General features: G+C 40.4%; 1 protein-coding gene across 5 annotated transcripts in view; it reads right to left on the reverse strand.

The window, feature by feature from the left end:
• klhl20 (kelch-like family member 20) overlaps nt 1–18,925 on the reverse strand; it is an 85,387-nt gene that overhangs the window by 3,616 nt on the left and 62,846 nt on the right. For all 5 annotated transcript variants that reach the window (XM_080195974.1, XM_080195971.1, XM_080195976.1 and 2 more), the window contains 6 exons: nt 18,409–18,524; nt 17,762–17,945; nt 16,644–16,787; nt 14,887–15,020; nt 13,842–14,050; nt 1,706–1,812 (listed from right to left, as the gene is read on the reverse strand). In XM_080195974.1, the coding sequence (XP_080052100.1) occupies nt 1,706–1,812; nt 13,842–14,050; nt 14,887–15,020; nt 16,644–16,787; nt 17,762–17,945; nt 18,409–18,524 (894 nt within the window). The remainder of the gene's footprint in view (nt 1–1,705; nt 1,813–13,841; nt 14,051–14,886; nt 15,021–16,643; nt 16,788–17,761; nt 17,946–18,408; nt 18,525–18,925) is intronic.

An 18,925-nucleotide genomic window follows, 5' to 3' on the forward strand; every position in this document is an offset into this window, starting at 1 on the left:
AACCTCTCCAAAATCTTCACATCCTTCTAAAGTGTGGTGCCTGAGATTGGATACAAGACTTCAACTGAGGCCGAACTAATGGTTTATAAAGGTTTATTATAACTTCCTTGCTTTTGTACTCCCCGCCTCTGAATAGTTTTACGTATATACAAAGCTCAATATCCTATATGCCTTTTAAACAGTTTCTGTCACCTGCAACAATTTCTTTCTGCTCCTTCAGCCCTTCAGTTTTGTACCCTTCAGTTAGTTTTGCACCACCTTATTCTCCCACTATAATAAGTGGTGTTTTGTAGTACAGAGCTTGAAAAATAGGGGCATGCTATCAAAGCTTTTCATCTTGCACTCAAGACACCATCTCAATTCTGACTGGTCAAGGCATTGCCATGGGGAATGGCAAGATTAACAAAAAGGGAACAACAATTTATACTATATGAAAAGAGAGTACTGACTGGTTGGCAATCTGATTGGTGGAGGCATTGTTAATGCAGCAGTGAACTGTTTATTGCAAGTTTTTGTATCAGATTCAAACCAGGCAGTCGATTCTGATTAGTCAAGGCACTGCCATAGGGAATGGCTGACCCGCAAGCTTGTTTCGTGGGAAAAAGCATAATATGCATGAACATGCTTTTTCTGTCTGCATAGGGCAGGGTCCTGTGTGTGAACGTGTGGCTTCTAGCATGTGTAAATAAGCCACACCAATAGCCTGAATGATTATCTTAAATTAATTTTCAGTGTAATTCTTAGCACACTCAGGATTATTTAGCTGTTGTCCATTCACAGAATCACATCTAATGTTCGACATTATGTTTTGATTTTTTCAAGCACAGGCTGTTTGAGTATTGCAAACAGCCAAAGGCTTGATATGGTCTGCCAGTCATTGAGACATATGGCCTACATACCTGGGAGCGCACCCACATTAAAATTCATTTACCAAATTATTGACACATGTGATAGGCAGAGTGTATTCTGGCAGCACCCCTGTTAGTGGAGAATACTTCTTTAGTTCTACTACCAATCACCTCAAATCTGTGGTCTTTAGCTATTGGAAAGAATGTCCCTTTATACATTTTAAATTATTCATGATTTCAAACACCTCCATCAAATAGCCTACTAGCCTTCTCAACTCATTGGAGAACAACCACAATTTTTCCAGTCTATCCACTTAACTGTAATCCTTTAGCTCTACAATCCTACAGTTCTACAACCTCTTTTGCACCCTCTCCGAAGTAATTCTTCCTAAAGTGTGGTGCAGAATTGGATACAATATTGGGGACTGAACCAGTGCTGCATACAGGTTTAGCATAACTTCCTATGCTTTTACCCTATGTCTCTAAAAGAAACAGAATCTCAATTGCTATGTTCACTTGTGCCTCCACTTTCAAAGACTAACATGTAAAAGGAGCACTTTGGGTTATGTATCCCAAGAGTTATATCAATTATTAGCTACTTGAAGATGCACAATAGAGGCTTATGAATACATCAAATTTTCTGTTCAAATTAGACATATTCTAGAGTGGAGTCCAGAAACTGCAAAGATGTCTGTGTGGAAGGAGGAAAGAAGAAATATATGGGCAAAAAAAAAAACTGTCTTAATATTCTTTTACAATTCACACTAATGATCCAATACTTTGTCAACACAACAATCTAAAGTGAAAGGCAGCTCTGGCAGCAAACTTGTTCAGACAAGAAATCCATCGGTGCTCACCTCCATGTGTTTGCATCTGGATCATAAACTTCAATAGTTTTTAAGTAAGTAGTGCCATCAAAGCCACCCACTGCCATCAGCTGTCCATTAACAACTGCAAGGCCAACCTGCAAGAAAGAACAAAAAACGGTATTCAAGGTGTACAAGTCTTGTTCCTTTATACATAAATGGCAGCTCCATTAACTTAATGTGGGGACAGTAGGTCAAGCCTAAATTGACACAAAACTTCTTTTTAAAAGGAAAACAAAATCAAAACATTTATAGGTACTATTGCATTTTTAGTTTCAAAGCATTGCCAGAGCAGAATTTTGTTTATGTAGTATAATGCCGCAATGTGTTTATTTTAAAACTAACTCACAGAAATGAATCTGCAATGATTTGCCTAATTAGGAAACAACGTGAGGTAATTTAGTACATTTCAGATCAGTTCTTGCAATGGGGCTAGCGGAGGGGAAACGACAGGTAAATCAGATTGTTGATTTTTACATGTTTCTGTAACTTTGAAACAATGCAAATTGAAAACTTCACTCAGCAATGTTTCCATTGTGATAGAATGATTTTGATTCAATCTGCCCAGTAAGAGGCTTAGCTGAACAGGTGTTGTAAAGCTGCCATGTTAAGGGAAAACCCAGCATTTAGATGGTAACTTTGATTTACAGCTTGGTAGGCCAATCTTTTTCACGTACAACTGAGGGAAGAGCTCATGTACACACACCCTGGAGACAGACCCCAGACTGGGATACGAACATTTTTTTTTAAGAGACATCTAACTTGAAAATGAGATTTTTTTCCTCTAGAATGGCAGCAAAACTGTACCTTTTATCTTCACTTGATGTGGAAGCGTAGAAAATTGGTGAATCTTATTGTGACAACTGTGTTTGGATTATTTAAAATAAATACATTTGTTGGTTTATAATCTTTCCTCATTCAAGTATAATGTTTTTCAGCATTCTGATGTACTGGTTCATGGCCATTCAACCAGTACATCAGAACCTCCTTGCAGACCACAAGAAGAAAGCTATCTTATGGTTATTCTTTAAGCAGCACAAGATGAATTATGAACACCTATATGCAAAATCAGCAAAGGCTATTTCATCACTTTTGAATTTAAAACAGTGAGAACTCTTTTCCAAACTACCCAGTGATCTGAGAACTGAACTGGAGAGGAATTACTTAACTCAAACAACAGCAATTTTTTTAGATTTGATTTGATGTATTATTGTCACATGTATTAGTATACAGTGAAAAGGATTGTTTCTTGCGTGCTATACAAGACAAAGCGCACTGTACATAGAGAAGGAAAGGACTCTGTCTGTAATCTCACAGCGTGACAGACTCTGTCTGTAATCTCACAGCGTGACAGACTCTGTCTGTAATCTCACAGCGTGACAGACTCTGTCTGTAATCTCACAGCGTGACAGACTCTGTCTGTAATCTCACAGCGTGACAGACTCTGTCTGTAATCTCACAGCGTGACAGACTCTGTCTGTAATCTCACAGCGTGACAGACTCTGTCTGTAATCTCACAGCGTGACAGACTCTGTCTGTAATCTCACAGCGTGACAGACTCTGTCTGTAATCTCACAGCGTGACAGACTCTGTCTGTAATCTCACAGCGTGACAGACTCTGTCTGTAATCTCACAGCGTGACAGACTCTGTCTGTAATCTCACAGCGTGACAGACTCTGTCTGTAATCTCACAGCGTGACAGACTCTGTCTGTAATCTCACAGCGTGACAGACTCTGTCTGTAATCTCACAGCGTGACAGACTCTGTCTGTAATCTCACAGCGTGACAGACTCTGTCTGTAATCTCACAGCGTGACAGACTCTGTCTGTAATCTCACAGCGTGACAGACTCTGTCTGTAATCTCACAGCGTGACAGACTCTGTCTGTAATCTCAGCGTGACAGACTCTGTCTGTAATCTCACAGCGTGACAGACTCTGTCTGTAATCTCACAGCGTGACAGACTCTGTCTGTAATCTCACAGCGTGACAGGCTCTGTCTGTAATCTCACAGCGTGACAGGCTCTGTCTGTAATCTCACAGCGTGACAGGCTCTGTCTGTAATCTCACAGCGTGACAGGCTCTGTCTGTAATCTCACAGCGTGACAGGCTCTGTCTGTAATCTCACAGCGTGACAGGCTCTGTCTGTAATCTCACAGCGTGACAGACTCTGTCTGTAATCTCACAGCGTGACAGACTCTGTCTGTAATCTCACAGCGTGACAGACTCTGTCTGTAATCTCACAGCGTGACAGACTCTGTCTGTAATCTCACAGCGTGACAGACTGTCTATTATCACACGCTGTAATAGATTGGCTATAAACACACACGGTAACAGACTGGCTATAAACACACGCTGTAATAGATTGTCCAACTTTCAGGTGGCCATTGCAACTTTGTAGCAATTTTCTCAAACACAAAATACATTTCAATTCATTCCTCACCGAATTTTGGCACAAGGCGAATATTCTTTGGCAAACCAAAACCTAGAGTTAAATTGGACTTAATGGTCAAGTTTCCCTGCTACTCAGCAGTAAGGCCATTCCAGCAATTACTCTTCCCACCCATGCCAAGGCAAATCTTCCAGAGTTTTCAGAATACTACAGCAAGTGTCGCTTCGCTCAGAGACCATCCTCCCACCTGCATCCCGCCAGTTCACAAAAGATTTGCAAACTTCAGCTCTCACTGCAGCCGTTTGTCTCGTAAGGACCACTTTCTCTCCTAATACTCAGAGACCAACAGTCTCTCCAACTGCTCCAGCCTTTGTTTTCAGGTGAGATCATTTTTTATCATGCTTCCAGTATACCTCAACTGGGACCCCTGTCCCCATGGTAAACACGCCACACAAGCTTGTCAGGCAGAAATCATGGTAGACCTTGCGGCCTTCACCACTCCATTTTACCATGAGTTAAAAAAAGAGGCTCAAAACATAAAAAAACTTGACATTTCATAACGTTATTCTTAGTCTAAGTCCCTATCTGCAGTACAACAGATAATTCCACAGGCATCATTCATGCTGCAAACACAACGAGCCAGCATGTGTTTCACTGCATCCATGTCCCTGCTCGAACAGGCTACTGATGAAGCTATAATTGCTTGTACCTAAATACCTAATACAGAGCTTCAGAATTATGTAGATTGTCACACATGGAAATGGTGGTCTATTTGGTTAAGGGCAATTATGATTATGACTGACAAAACAATAGCCTTGAGAAAAATGAAGTCCTAATCTATCTCATGAAGGAACAAACCGAATACAGTCTTTCGACAAGAAACTCAGTCCCCACGTCTTCCCTTATGCTCACCCTAGGCCCAATACACAAACATACAACAGACAAAAACTCAAGCAAGACTCAAACCGTAAGACATAGGAGCAGAATTAGGTTACCTGGCCCATCTAAACTGCTCCGCCATTCAATCACGGCTGATAATTTTCTCATCCCCATCCTGCTGCCTTTTCCCCATAACCCCTAATCCCCTGATGAATCAAGAACCTTTCTCTGTCTTAAAGACACTTAATGACCTGGCCTCTACAGCCATCTGCAGCAAAGAGTTCCACAGATTCACCACTCTCTGGCTGAAGAAATTCCTCCTCATCACTGTTTTAAAGGATTGTCCCTTTAGCCTGAGGTTGTGCCTTCTAGTTCTAGGTTTTCCTACTCATGGAAACATCTTTTCCACTACCACTCTATCCAGGCCTCGCACTATCCTGTAAGTTTCAATAAGATCACCCCTCATCCTTCTAAACTCCAATGAGTATAGATTCAGAATCCTCAACTATTCCTCATACCACAAGCTCTTCATTCCAGGATCATTCTTGTGAACTGCCTCTGGATCCTTTCCAACGCCAGTACGTTCTTACTTAGGCCCAAACCTGCTCACAATACTCTGAATTGTGAATCACTAGAGCCTTATACAGCCTCAGAAGTACATCCCTGTTCTTGTATTTTAGCCCTCTTGACATGAATGCAAATATTGCATTTGCCTTAACTGCTGACTGAACCTGCACATTAACCTTGAGAAAATCTTGAACAAGGATTTCCAAGTCCCTTTGTGTTTCTGATTTTCTAAGCATGTCCCCATTTAGAAAATAGTTTATGCCTTCATTCCTACTCCTGAAGTGCATAACCTCGCACTTTTCCACATTGTATTCCATCTGCCACTTCTTTGCCCACTCTCCTACCCTGTCCAAGTCCTTCTGCGGCCCCCTGCTTCCTCAATACTATCTGTCCCTCTATGTTTCTCTGTATCATCTGCAAACTTAGCAACAGTGCCTTCAGTTCCTTCTTCCAAATTGTTAATGTATATTGTGAAAAGTTGTGGTCGCAGCACCAACTCCAAGGCACACCCTTAATCACCGGCTGAAAAAGACCCCTTTATCCCACTCTCTGCCTACTGCCAGTCAGCCAATCCTCTATCCATGCCAGGATCTAACCCTTAACACCATGGGCTCTTACATATTTAACAGTCTCCTATGCAGTACATTGTCAAAGGCCTTTTGGAAATCTAAATAAATCACGTCCACGGGTTCTCCTTTAACTTCCTTGTTACTTCCTCAAAGAACTCTAACTGATGTGTCAGACATGACCTCCCCTTGATGCCGTGCTGTCCTTTTTTATCATGCACTTCCAAGTATTCCGCGATCTCATCTTTAATAATGGACTCTAAAATCTTGCCAATGATTGAAGTCAGGCTAACTGGCCTATAATTTCCCATCAGCTGTCTTCCTCCCTTCTTAAACAATGGTGCTACATTAGTTATTTTCCAGTCCTCTGTGACCACCCTACACCAACCCCCCACTCCCTTCTGCCTCTAGTGGTTGCTGAAAGATCACCACCAACACCTCCACAATTTCCTCAGTTATCTCTTTTAGAACCCTGGAGTATATTCCATCTGGTCAGGGTGAATTATCCACCATGAGACTTCTCAGTTTCCTTAGAAACTTCTCCTTAGTGATGGCCACTACACTCACCTGTGCCCCCTGATTCTCCTGGAGCTCTGGCATCCCACTGGTGTCCTCCATCGTGAAGACTGATGCAAAGTAACTATTTAGTTCCTCTGCCATTTCTTTATTTTTTATTACTTCTCCAGCCTCATTTTCCAGTGGACCAATGTCTATTTTTGCCTCCACCTTACCTTTTATATATTAAAAAGAACTTTTCCTATCTTCTTTTATATTACTAGCTAGCTTACATGCGTATTTCGTCTTTTCCTCCGCTCTTGCTTTTTTTAGTTGTCTCTGCTTGCTTTTAAAGGCTTCCCACTAATTCTCACCACTTTGCATGCTTTTCTTTTTACTTTTATGCTGTCCTTGATTTCCTGCATCAGCCATGGATGCCTTGTCCTCCCCTTAGCATGTTTACTCCTCCTTGGGATGAATTTCTGTTGTACCTCCTGAATAACCATAAAAACTCCTGCCAGCTCCTCTTTTATGTCTTTGTAGTTACCTTTATTTAATTGTAATACTGTTACATCCGATTCCAGCTTCTCCCTCTCAAACTGCAGGGTAAATTCTATTATATTGTGGTTACTCTCTAAGGATTCCTTCACCTTACGTTCCTTAATCAAGTCTGCCTCATTACAAATCACCAAACCCAGAATTGCCTGTTTCCTAGTAAGCTCTTGACACAAGCTGCTCCCAAAAAAAAACTCAGACATTCCACAAATTCCTTTTCTTGGGAACTACTAGCTATCTGATTTTCCTAGTCTACCTGCATATTGAAGTCCCCCATGATTATTGTAATATTGCCTTTTTTATATGCCTTTTCTGACTCCTGATTTATTTTCTGCCCCTCATCTGATGTTTTAACCCTACTTTGTTTAATTTTCATCTAAAAGTAGAAGGGTGGCCATTCTGATTTGTAGACAACTATTTCTGGGGGTGGCTACTCCTCACAGATCAAGGGCTTAAAAGCTGGTGAGTTGATCATTGTTAAAAATCGATGCCCAAATCCAGACAATCCTACCTACATTTCCATCCAACAAGTGGCACCGTGATACTGGTGGGGCAAGAAAGACAAAGCAATAAAAGAGGAGTCTGAATTACATTCCATACCACATCTAAACTGCCCATAGAGAAAACCCCAAATTGGTGTGCTAACACAATTTGTGAGAAGCAGAGCAACTTGTGTCTTATAGTTGTATGTTGTATTTTATATCATACACCAACACATGACACTAATAGTTTCAGGCAGACCAAAATTTTCAGTCCATTTAGCTCACCTATCCAAAGTACTCCTTTGGTGCACTTCATGTGAACCTCCTATTTATCGCAGAGAATCCATCTAGTTCTTTTTTGAAACGCACTAAAGACTTTTTGTTCCTCTACCTTTGTCAATGGTCTGTTCCATGCACTTGCCACCCACGTGGTTAAAAAAAAGTTGCTCCTGCAATTTCATTTTTTGTCGCCCATAACCAAATAGATCACCAATTCCAAATATGACAATCTACATAATTCTAAAGCTGTATATCTAGTATTTAGGTACAAGTAGTTGTAGGTCTATCAGTGTTCAACTATTAATGAACCATTTAATGCCAGGACCAGTGTGGTGGTGTTTCAACCTCTCCCTCCTGGGCCTCACAAGCCTGAAGTTATGAATCCCAAGAAAGCTTAGTACTTGGATTTCTGGAAGATGGATAGATAAAGCTGAGTTTAATGTTATTTACCTTCAGTGCAATCTTCCTTGTCCTTTATTAAAATGGGTGAACCAAACCTCCCTCCCTTCCTCATCAACTGTCCCTCACTTCCCTATCTAACCAGATACGACTTGGAACAACTTGCCATTATGTTGGTTTCAGCAAACCACTGCTCGCAGGATCTTAATACTTAAGTTTAAGATTATTTATTAGTGTCACAAGTAGGCTTACATTAACACTGGAATGAAGTTACTGTGAAAATCTCCTAGTTGCCACGGTCCTGCACCTGTTTGGGTCCACTGAGGGAGAACTTAGCATGGCCAAATCTTTCAGGCTGTGGGAGGAAATCGGAGCATCCAGAGCAAACCCATTCAGACACGGGGAGAATGTGCAGACTCTGCAGATAGTGACCCAAGCTGGGAATCAAATCTGGATCTGTGGCCCTGTGAGGCAGCAATGTTAACTGCTCTGACACTGTGTTGCCCCCTTCTAATACTGCCTCCTCCGCAAAAAAAAGCTGATGGTATGGTATTGTACTTTGAGAAAGACCATATAATTGTTTAGGGTGTCACGGAGTTGAGGGGGCTGAGCTATGAGGAGAGGCTGAATAAACTAGGCTTGTACTCGTTAGAGTTTAGAAGAATGAGGGGAGCTCTCATTGAGACATACAAGATGATGAATGGGATGGATAGGATAGAGGTGAAGAGACTCTTCCTGCTCAGAAAGGACAGTAGGACTAGGGGGCACAGCCTCAAGATAAAGGGGGGGCGGTTTAGAACGGAGTTGAGGAGGAACTTCTTCACTCAAAGGGTGGTGAATCTCTGGAATTCTCTGCCCATTAAGTGGTGGAAGCTGCCTCGCTAAATATTTTTAAGACGTGGGTTGATGGGTTTTTGATAAGCGAGGGGATTAAGGGTTATGGGGAGAGGGCGGGAATGTGGAACTGAGCCACGACAGATCAGCCATGATCTTACTGAATGGCGGGGCAGGCTCAAAGGGCTAGATGGCCTACTCCTGCTCCTATTTCTTATGTTCTTATTTGCTTGGAGACCTCAATACTACCATCATCCTTACAGATAGGCAGACACCTTACATTATATTCATGTTTGAATTTGATAATAGTACACGACAGAGATAAAGTGAACCTAGCTTAGAGTTAGACAAAAGAACAGAACATATTAGTGAAAAGTAAATTGAAAACAGATCCATGGGGAGGGAAAACTCAAAAGGCTCAAATGATTTACTAGGAAAGGTAGTGAAATCATGGACAATTTGGGAATTCAAGGTACAATCCAGATGCTAGACTTGGTGACTGAAAATGCTGTAGGAATTAACTTGAGGAACTAAATGAGCATTTCTCATTATTTTCCCTGCTTATGTTTAGCACCTGACTGGTCAGCTGCTTTTGACCCTGCCCCTGCCACGAACAGAAACAGTTGGAGGAAAAACCGGTTAAAATTTCAAAAGTGAGTCAGGAGATGAAAGTCAAAGTCAATGGCTAACTTCCCAAAGTTGAGTTTGAGGAGGGTGAGAGGACAAGGAGGAGAACAAGTCTCACAAATTTGATTGAGTTTCTTGAAGGGGCAACCACAAAGGTAGATGAGGGCAGTGCAGTTGATGTTGTCTACATGGACTTTAGCAAGGTACTGCATGGTAGGTTGTTGCATAAGGTTAAATCTCATGGGATCCAGGGTGAGGTATCCAAATGGATGCAAAACTGGCTTCTGTCGGTTGTAGAGGGTTGTTTTTCAAACTGGAGGCCTGTGACCAGTGGTATGCCTCAGGGATCAGTGCAGGGTCTACTGTTATTTGTTATTTAAATTAATGATTTGGATGAGAATATAGGCGGCATGGTTAGTAAGTTTGCAGATGATACCAAAATTGGTGGCACAGTGGACAGTGAAGAAAGTTATCTCTGATTGCAACGGGATCTTGATCAATTGGGCCAGTGGGCTGATGAAGTTTAATTTAGATAAATGCAAGGAGATACATTTTTGTAGATCGAACCAGGGCAGGACTTACTCAGTTAATGGTAGGGCGTTCGGGAGAGTTATAGAACAAAGAGATCTAGAGGTACAGATTCATAGCTTCTTGAAAGTGGAGTCACAGGCGGACAGAGTGATGAAGGCGGCTTCGACATGCTTGGTTTCATCGGTCAGAACATTGAATACTGGAATTGGATCGTCTTGTTGAAGTTGTAAAGATACTGGTAAGGCCACACTTGGAATACTGTGTGCAATTCTGGTTACCCTATTAATAGAAAGGATATTACTAAACTAGAAAGAGTGCAGAAAAAATTTATTAGGATACTACAGGGACTTGACGGTTTGAGTTATAAAGAGTGGCTGGCTAGACTGGGACTTTTTCCTCTGGAGGTAGGAGACTGAGGGGTGACCTTATAGAGGTCTATAAAATAATGAGGGACATAGATAAGATAGATAGTCAATATCTTTTCCCAAAGTTAGGGGAGTCTAAAACTAGAGGGCATAGGTTTAAGGTAAGAGGGGAGAGATACAAAAAAAGTGTCCAGAGGAGCAATTTTTTCACAAAGAAAGTGGTGAGTATTTGGAACAAGCTGCCAGAGGTAATAATAGAGGTGAGTACAATTTTGTCTTTTAAAAAGCATTTAGATAGTTACGTTGATAAGATGGATAGAGAGGGATATGGGCCAAATGTGGGCAATTGGGATTAGCTTAGGGTGTTTAAAAAAATATGGTGGCATGGACAAGTTGGACTGAAGGGCCTATTTCCATGCTGTAAACCTCTGATTCTATCTAGCCCAAAACAGTTTTCTTAATCTATCTCTGCACTATTTACAGCACTTTCTTGACCTGCTATTAGAGGCAGGTTTGAACATTTTGGACAGGGTTAATCACAAGGATGGTGGTGAATAGTTCTTCCTGTAAACAACGTTTCAAGGATTAATTTTAGCCAGGATTATGTATCCTATCATTTCTTGATTGCTATTCACTTTTTGAAGCTCACAAAGAAAAATTCCAATAAATTCTCTCATTTTGCCTTCTCTTCAATGTAAAGGTTAAATCAAGTAGGAAAGTAAACTACGCCTTAAGACATATTGCACACAGTGCAAAATTAATTAACTTGTGGAGAATATTAAGTCTCTGTATACTAAATAGCAAAACCACTTGTGCAGAAAGAAGCCGTTTGGCCCATCGATTCTCCAAAAGAGCATCCCACCCAGGCCCTCCCCTCAGCCCTATCCCCATAATCCTGCACATTTACCGTAGCTAATCTGCCTAACCACACATCTGGGCATTTTTTGCACGGCCAATCCACCTAACCTGGACATCTTTGGATTGTGGGAGGAAACTGGAGCACCTGCAGGAAACCCACACAAAAGGGAATGTGCAAATTCCACACAGTCACTCAAGGCTGGAATGAAACCTGGGTTCCAGGCGCTATGAGGCAGCAATGCTAACCATTATGTGAGAGTTGCACCCAACATTCGAACCAAGTTCAGGTCTTCCTCTTATGATTTGGGCTAAGTATCCAAATGTCAAGCTAAAACCAGCGATATGAGATGCACAAATGAAAATGCAGTACAGTTCCCTTTCCATGAGGAGTTATTCTGTTCAGGGCTGCCAAGAGTTTTCCCTAGATCAGCAACTCAACAGAAAGATCACAGGCATCAACTCACACTGGTTACATGCACTGGAGATGCCATTAGATAGATGCTCAATAAGTTTTCTATTCATAGGCATCAAAGGGAACAGTTTTTAACTAGGCTTTTCTTTTCATTCAATTGAAATAAGGAGGTTATTTTCACAATACTTTGAACCAATTCCAAATTCTAAATTTATTATACAGCAACGCCTTCCAATTTCTTAATATTTTTCAGAACTGGCTTATTTTGTTCTCAGGTCACCAGCAACTTACTCTAACTTTGATTTGGTTCACTTCACTCTTTCCCGTACCGCTTCTTGTTTTAATTGGTTTTGAATCTTTATTTCTGCTTCTCTTCTAATTTCCCTGATAGAAAGGAAGGTGCCAACAAGCAGGTGCTATGAAACAAATGCCCCCAATCAAACAGACATATAATCTGAATAGCTAGCAGGACGGCAAATACTTCTCCAATGAGCATGGAGAGAAAATTACAGTCAAGACCAAAGCTGATCTCACAGATTGCTCAGCAACCAGGTTGACAATATCAGTTAATTTGTTTCTTCGCCTTCTTTCAGCCCTATCCCAATCCTGTCACTGCACCTCAGGAAGGATATACTGGCCTTGGAAAATGTGCATCAAAATGACACCAAGGATAAAAAGGTTAAATGAAGAGGACAGGTTGCATAGATTAGGCTTGTACTCACTAAATTAGGAGATTACCTAATCAAGGAAGCTATGAAGAATAAAGGATTTGATGGTCAAGGTGGACAGAAACTGTTTCTCCTGGTAGGGGAGTCCAGAACAAAGGTCATAAAATTAGAGCTAGGCCATTCGAGGTGAAATCAGAAATCACATCTTCACACCAAGGATAGTGGGGATTCAGAATTCTCCCCCTGACCCGCCCCCAGAAGGCTGAGGAAAGGTCAATTGGAAATTTCAAAACTGAGGTTGATAGATTTCTGTTAGGTAAACACATGGAACCAAGGCGGGATAGAGTTAAGATACAGTTCAGTTATGATCTGAGCGAACAATAGAACAAGCTCAAACAGCTGAATGGCCTAATTCATTCCTATTTTCCTAAGGGACACTGTTGACATGTGAAGCATTGAAAGTGTGAAGGTGAGGATATGTAGCCATAAACTTTATTTGCTTTCAACGGTAAGCTGTAACGTTTATGCCTCCCTAACCCAACAGAAGTATTTCTTCTATGGAACCATTCTGGCGCAGTATGGATTTGCATATCTGGGCTCCTGTTTTAAATAAATGTGGATCTCCGTCTCATCACTGGGCAGAGACATTTGCGTTTTGCTCATAATGAGAGTGATAGATTGGAGAAGAGAAGTGAGAATTCAGAAAGTGAGCTGCATCACCTTGACCAGGAAATATCACTTAAATTCTTAAAACTGAGTTAACCAAATGCGGTATGGAACCACAAAGACTTCAAGGGCACTGTTGATGGAGTGTGATCCATGTTATTCTACAGAACTGGATATGAGCTTAATCGAGTCCAGGGCAATGACTCAAAGGAAGAGTACCAACTCTATCCAAGCTCAGACCTATGTTGGTTCATTGAAAATTATTTTGTATTTATTCCCATACACTTCGCTGTACAATATATAGCCTTTTAATTTCTGTGAGTAAAATCAGAATATTAAGTGCTGAAGTGAAGATGAAGATGTGGTTCATTGTGCTGAAGGTGTACTTGGAGTCATCTTGAACTGGGTTCGGACTGTTGCCGAGACAGAATTCAAAATACAATGGCAATACAAGTTTTTATACAGAATATTCAGCAGCCACATGAAATATTGCAGCTTTGTTTTGGAACCCAATTCAATTCTGCATGATTAGGTTTTTCATGTTATTGTACTCACCCCACTCCTGCGTGATGTCATAGCCACGACTGGAGACCACTGATTAGTGCGAGGATTGAACCTCTCAGCACTGCTCAACTCTGTGGTATCATCTCTCCCTCCAACTGCGTAGATCATGTCTTGGTAAACAGAGCACCCCAGGTGCTTCCGTCGTGTTCCCATTGGCGCAATTGTGTGCCAGCGGTTTTCCTGCGGACTGTACCTTTCAACTGCAGGTAGAAATGTCAAAAGTAATGCTGGTCAGCTGTGCTATCCAAGAGTCCCATACCTATCTTAGTTGCTCTCACCTCCCACGAACTTTTCAAAATAGTTAGCAATCTGAATATCATCTTCTGATGGAAAATCATTACTTCAGATCACAAATTCTTTTAATCCTGTCAAAAAGCTGAATAAAAGGACTTATTCCTAGGCCGACAGCTGCACTACTCTCTAGTTGGCATCAAACCTTTGCACGAGGCACCTTTATTGTCAATTTTTACCATCACACTTGAGCAGAAGAGACTAGCTTCAGTTTAACAGTAGCTGCACCCTTTGCTCCCAAGATGAAATGAGGACATGCTAAATGTTAATGAGAGCATCAGTCTATATCTTGCGATCATGTACCCACTGGACCAGTGCCATCCACTGAGCAGTTTTCAACTACTGATGAACAACTTGTGATAGGGTTTGACACCTACAATAACTCGTACATATAAAAACATAAAATTCTGGAACTAAGCAAGTCAGGCAGCATCTGTGGACAGGGAAACAGAAGTAGCATTTCAGGTCAGTGACCTTCTGACAGGACTGAATGCTGCATGACCTGAGTATTCCCAGCACTTTTTGTGTTTTTATTTCAGATTTCCTGCATCTGGAGTCATTTGCTTTTGAACAAATTATGTTTATTTTGTAAGTTTTTAATAATAGAATGTGTTTATATACCTTTTCCAAGATATTAACTTCTGTTCCATTATCTCTCTGTATGTTCTTTAACACACAGATATCAACCACTCCTTAAGAATTTAAATAACAGTAGAATTCTTCTTTCAACACAGTAAAAACATACCTGTATTAAGGGGAGAAGTACCATCAGATCCACCAACAGCATAAAGAAATCCACCTAATACAGCAACTGCCACACCTAGCCGTCTGGTACTCATTGAAGCCACACGCGCCCATTTATTTTCTTTCGGATCAAATCTAGAATGGAAATATTTTTACCTTCATCACTTCATGCAGAACCAAAATAAAACAAAAATCGAATTTCCAACCATCTGCACTATTTCTTGCCATATTGAAGTAACAGTTGAATCAAAATAGGCAACTTAGATAGTGTTAAATTTATTCTTGATCTTGGTATATATAATCATACAGGCAAAGATAACTGGGGAAAGGGCATTGTCCAATGAAGACCATCTTAAAGGAACACCTCAGGGTTTGATTAAGGCATGCCTGACTTAGCTAAAATCCTCTTGCAAGGAGGGTTGCTCCCTCTTGCGAAATGATTCTAAAACCTGCAGTAAATTTGCAATCTTAGAAAAGTGGACAGCTGGTATATAAAAATGCATGATAAAGCAATTTAACATTAAAACTTACTTCTTTTGTGATCATCTTGAATACAGCCAAGCAACTACACGGTATAACATAAAGGGGCTCAATGAGTACAAAATATTGGTAATATGCTTATTATTGTATATTATTCAGTAGATTCTATATAAAACATAACAGCCATGGTTACAATACCACATGGTGAAATTGATTTCATAAGATGGTACTATATTCTATTGCTGTCTTAAAAAAATGTTTCCAAAGTTATTTGTACACAAGTCTCTGGTCAGCCTGGTGGCAAAGCACATTGGTGTACCAACTTGCTGCACTACAGAATAATCGGTAAGAGTTGCTGTCTAGGAAGAGGCATGTATATCACTGATACACTGAGTATGAAGTAAGTAAAATCAAAACTAAAAGGCAATTTAAACAATTCACTCTTGTGATCCTAAAAGCATCAGTCACAGAGCCCAGCTACAGTCACACATCTCCTCAGAGTTAGTCACCGAGCAGGACAGACAGAAGCCCAGGAGGTTACTTTTGAGGATTACTGGGTTGAAGGAGGGGAAGAAGGAATGGACAAATGGAAAATGGTGCATGGGAAAGGAAAACAAAACAAAAATATTTTGCTATAACTTGTTCATCTTTAAGGAAAGCAAAACATCACGATGCATTACTGAACATTCCATATTTTGCATTTGAAATTACTGAAAAGTCACGCCAAACTTTGCTTACAGCCACCAACCAGACAGCATAAGGATCTAGGAGCTGAAGGGAGCAGAGAAAAACACATGTGCACCCCAGCAACACACAGCAGTCCTGGGCAAGTGTACTGTCTGTACCGTGAGGTGTGCTTATAAGTATAAGCATTTTCAAAGTTTAAACAAGTTTCTAATGTGGGTACCGACTTCCATGGAGGCAACACTGTACCATATCTCCAGCGATGCACTCGCTCATGTAAACAGCTAAAATACACAGCTCCCCTCAAGATGGTTGAGAAACCATGCATCGTGCTTCTGTATACATTCTAATATAGAAGGGGCATGAAAGCCGTGTAGAATCACCGCCTGATGAAAAAATATCTTGTTTCTACTTTGTCCCTTTCCCAACAGCCTGTGCAATAACAGATCCCATGGAGAGGAATCACAAACCCACACATATATCCTACCGCTCCATAAGGCAGCCTGTTGGCAGGCCAACTTTGCTATGTCACTTACTGCACCACACGATTACTGCTATCAGATTACATTAGGAAGAAACACTCCACAAGTTTACCTTTCCACAATGTTCAGACAAGAGACGCCATCCTGGCCACCTACAGCATACAGATACCCTCCCAACACTGCCACGCCAACACTGGTCCGACATGTACTGGTGGGAGCCACGTCGCTACTCCATTGGTTGGTCTTTGGATCATATCTAAAAGTTTAATTATTGAAAAATTAAAAAGATATGCCTAGTTTCAGAGTGTACGTAGCAACAGACTACACTGCAAGTGGAGTTTGTGAACTAAGATTTATTTCCCCCCCATTTTGTAGTCATTGCTACATGAGTCAACATAAATCTCTGCTTTATATAATTTTGTTTTAAGATTTAAGTAAGAAAAACAATGTGAAAGCTACCTTAAAGAATAATATTTCTCCCAGCAAGAGGAAAAGTGAAATTCTCAAGGATAATTTATGTTGACCAACATTTTTGGTAGAAAATTCTACTTGCTCCTCAGTTCTAATGCAATCCATTACACTTGAGCATAAATGGCATGGGTGAACAATTGCATTTCACATATTGTCCTAATGTGTAGACCTAGCTGATAAAGACAAAATGACACACTCTTCCCATAAGAGTGAACCCAGATACATTGCCCATGGAAAAGAACGCACATAAAATTCAATAGTTCACACATGTTGTTTTGTGCTTGAGCAAGTAGAGATGCAGAAATATTGGAAAAGATGTAAATTTCAACTGTACTTAAAAAAACAGCTGGGTGGAAATCCGATAAAGCATTAAAGTAGAATTAGCAAGAGACAAAGACAAGAGACAGATAGACAAGAAAGCTGGTATTATCCACTTTAAATTTTATAATGTACCAATGAAGCGCCAAGATCCATTAAAAAGTGGAACATGACTGACAAACTGTTATTGTAGTAGGAATGTTTTAGAAAATGGATAATTAAAAACAGGCACATTACAGTTTGCTGCCATGTTAAACACAAGTTAATTAGAGCAATTAACTCGTTAAGTAGTATTAAGTAAAATATGCAGCCATTAGTAACCATTTAATTGACAAGTTTGTTTTGTATGCGTGTAGTTGTATGATTTGTGTATGGAAGATAATATGAGGAGAAAGATGTGTGGACTGTGCAAGTGTAGAACCACACACACACACAACTTACCTCTCCACACTGTTTAGATATGATGAACCATCATGTCCACCCACAGCATAAAGGAGATCATCCAAAACACTGACCCCGACGCCACACCGCCGTTTGCTCATGGAGGCTACCATTCGCCACTCGTTAGTCTGAGGATCATAGCGCTCAACACTTGAAATTGCATCCCCACTGCACCAGCCTCCAACTAAACAAGAGTTTATTAGTGAAACCTTTTGTTAGCTTAATTGTTGAAGTACCCGAATGAACAGCTTACTGTCAGATGCCCGTATCCAAGCCATCTGTTTTTAAGTAGTCAATTAGAAATAACAGTGATATTCTCATGAAATATTTTCTAAAAACCAGCTAAGCAAGATGTCAGTGTAACTATATTATGCAAGTAAAATAGTGGGAAGAATGGAGAGGAATCACATCTCATCTCTCAATTCTTTTAGTCAATCCTCAAGTTGGTAAAATGGCATTTAAAAATTGCACACGTACAATCCCAAAATATATATGCCCAGTCCGGTCAGCAACATTTTATAACTCAATGCATTCCTAAACAAACAATATAATGATACTGGATAAAAAAATATTTATCATGGATAGCATTTGTTATATACTTCAGTCAACTTTTAAGAAACCGATACCATAATTGAAGGATTACGAACCTGCAAATAAAACTTCACCACATCGGATTGGCTTACGAGGCCGTGTCCTTGGACCCTGCATTAGCGGTCGCTCTTGTGGTAAAAGTAAATAATTTTTGGCTTCATCAACAAGGTCTCTGTGTGAAAACAATACAAAAACCAAAACAGTGATGTTCTAATATAACAACTTGCAGTTATATAGCACCTTGAATGAAATAAAACACCCTAAGGCACTTAACAAAAGTGTTACCAATAGGAATAATTTTGACATTGAGTTGAGTTGCATGAATCACATCAGATGACCAAAAGCTTGATCAAAGAGTTAGGTTTTAAGAAGCATCTTACAGGAAGAGAGTATGATGAAGAAACGCATAAGGCAGGAATTCCAAAACTTAGGGCCAAAAGTTAAAAGTATTGTGAAGCGATTAAAAATTGTAAAATGTGCAAGGGGGACAGAAATGGAAAAAACATAGATATTGTGAAAGTTTATGGTGTTGTATTCTATGCCAGAAAGTCAGCTGTGAATGAATCAATCTTC

This window comes from Carcharhinus amblyrhynchos, chromosome 9, assembly GCF_965287045.1.
Source record: "Carcharhinus amblyrhynchos chromosome 9, sCarAmb.v2.hapA, whole genome shotgun sequence".
Classification (NCBI taxonomy): domain Eukaryota; kingdom Metazoa; phylum Chordata; class Chondrichthyes; order Carcharhiniformes; family Carcharhinidae; genus Carcharhinus; species Carcharhinus amblyrhynchos.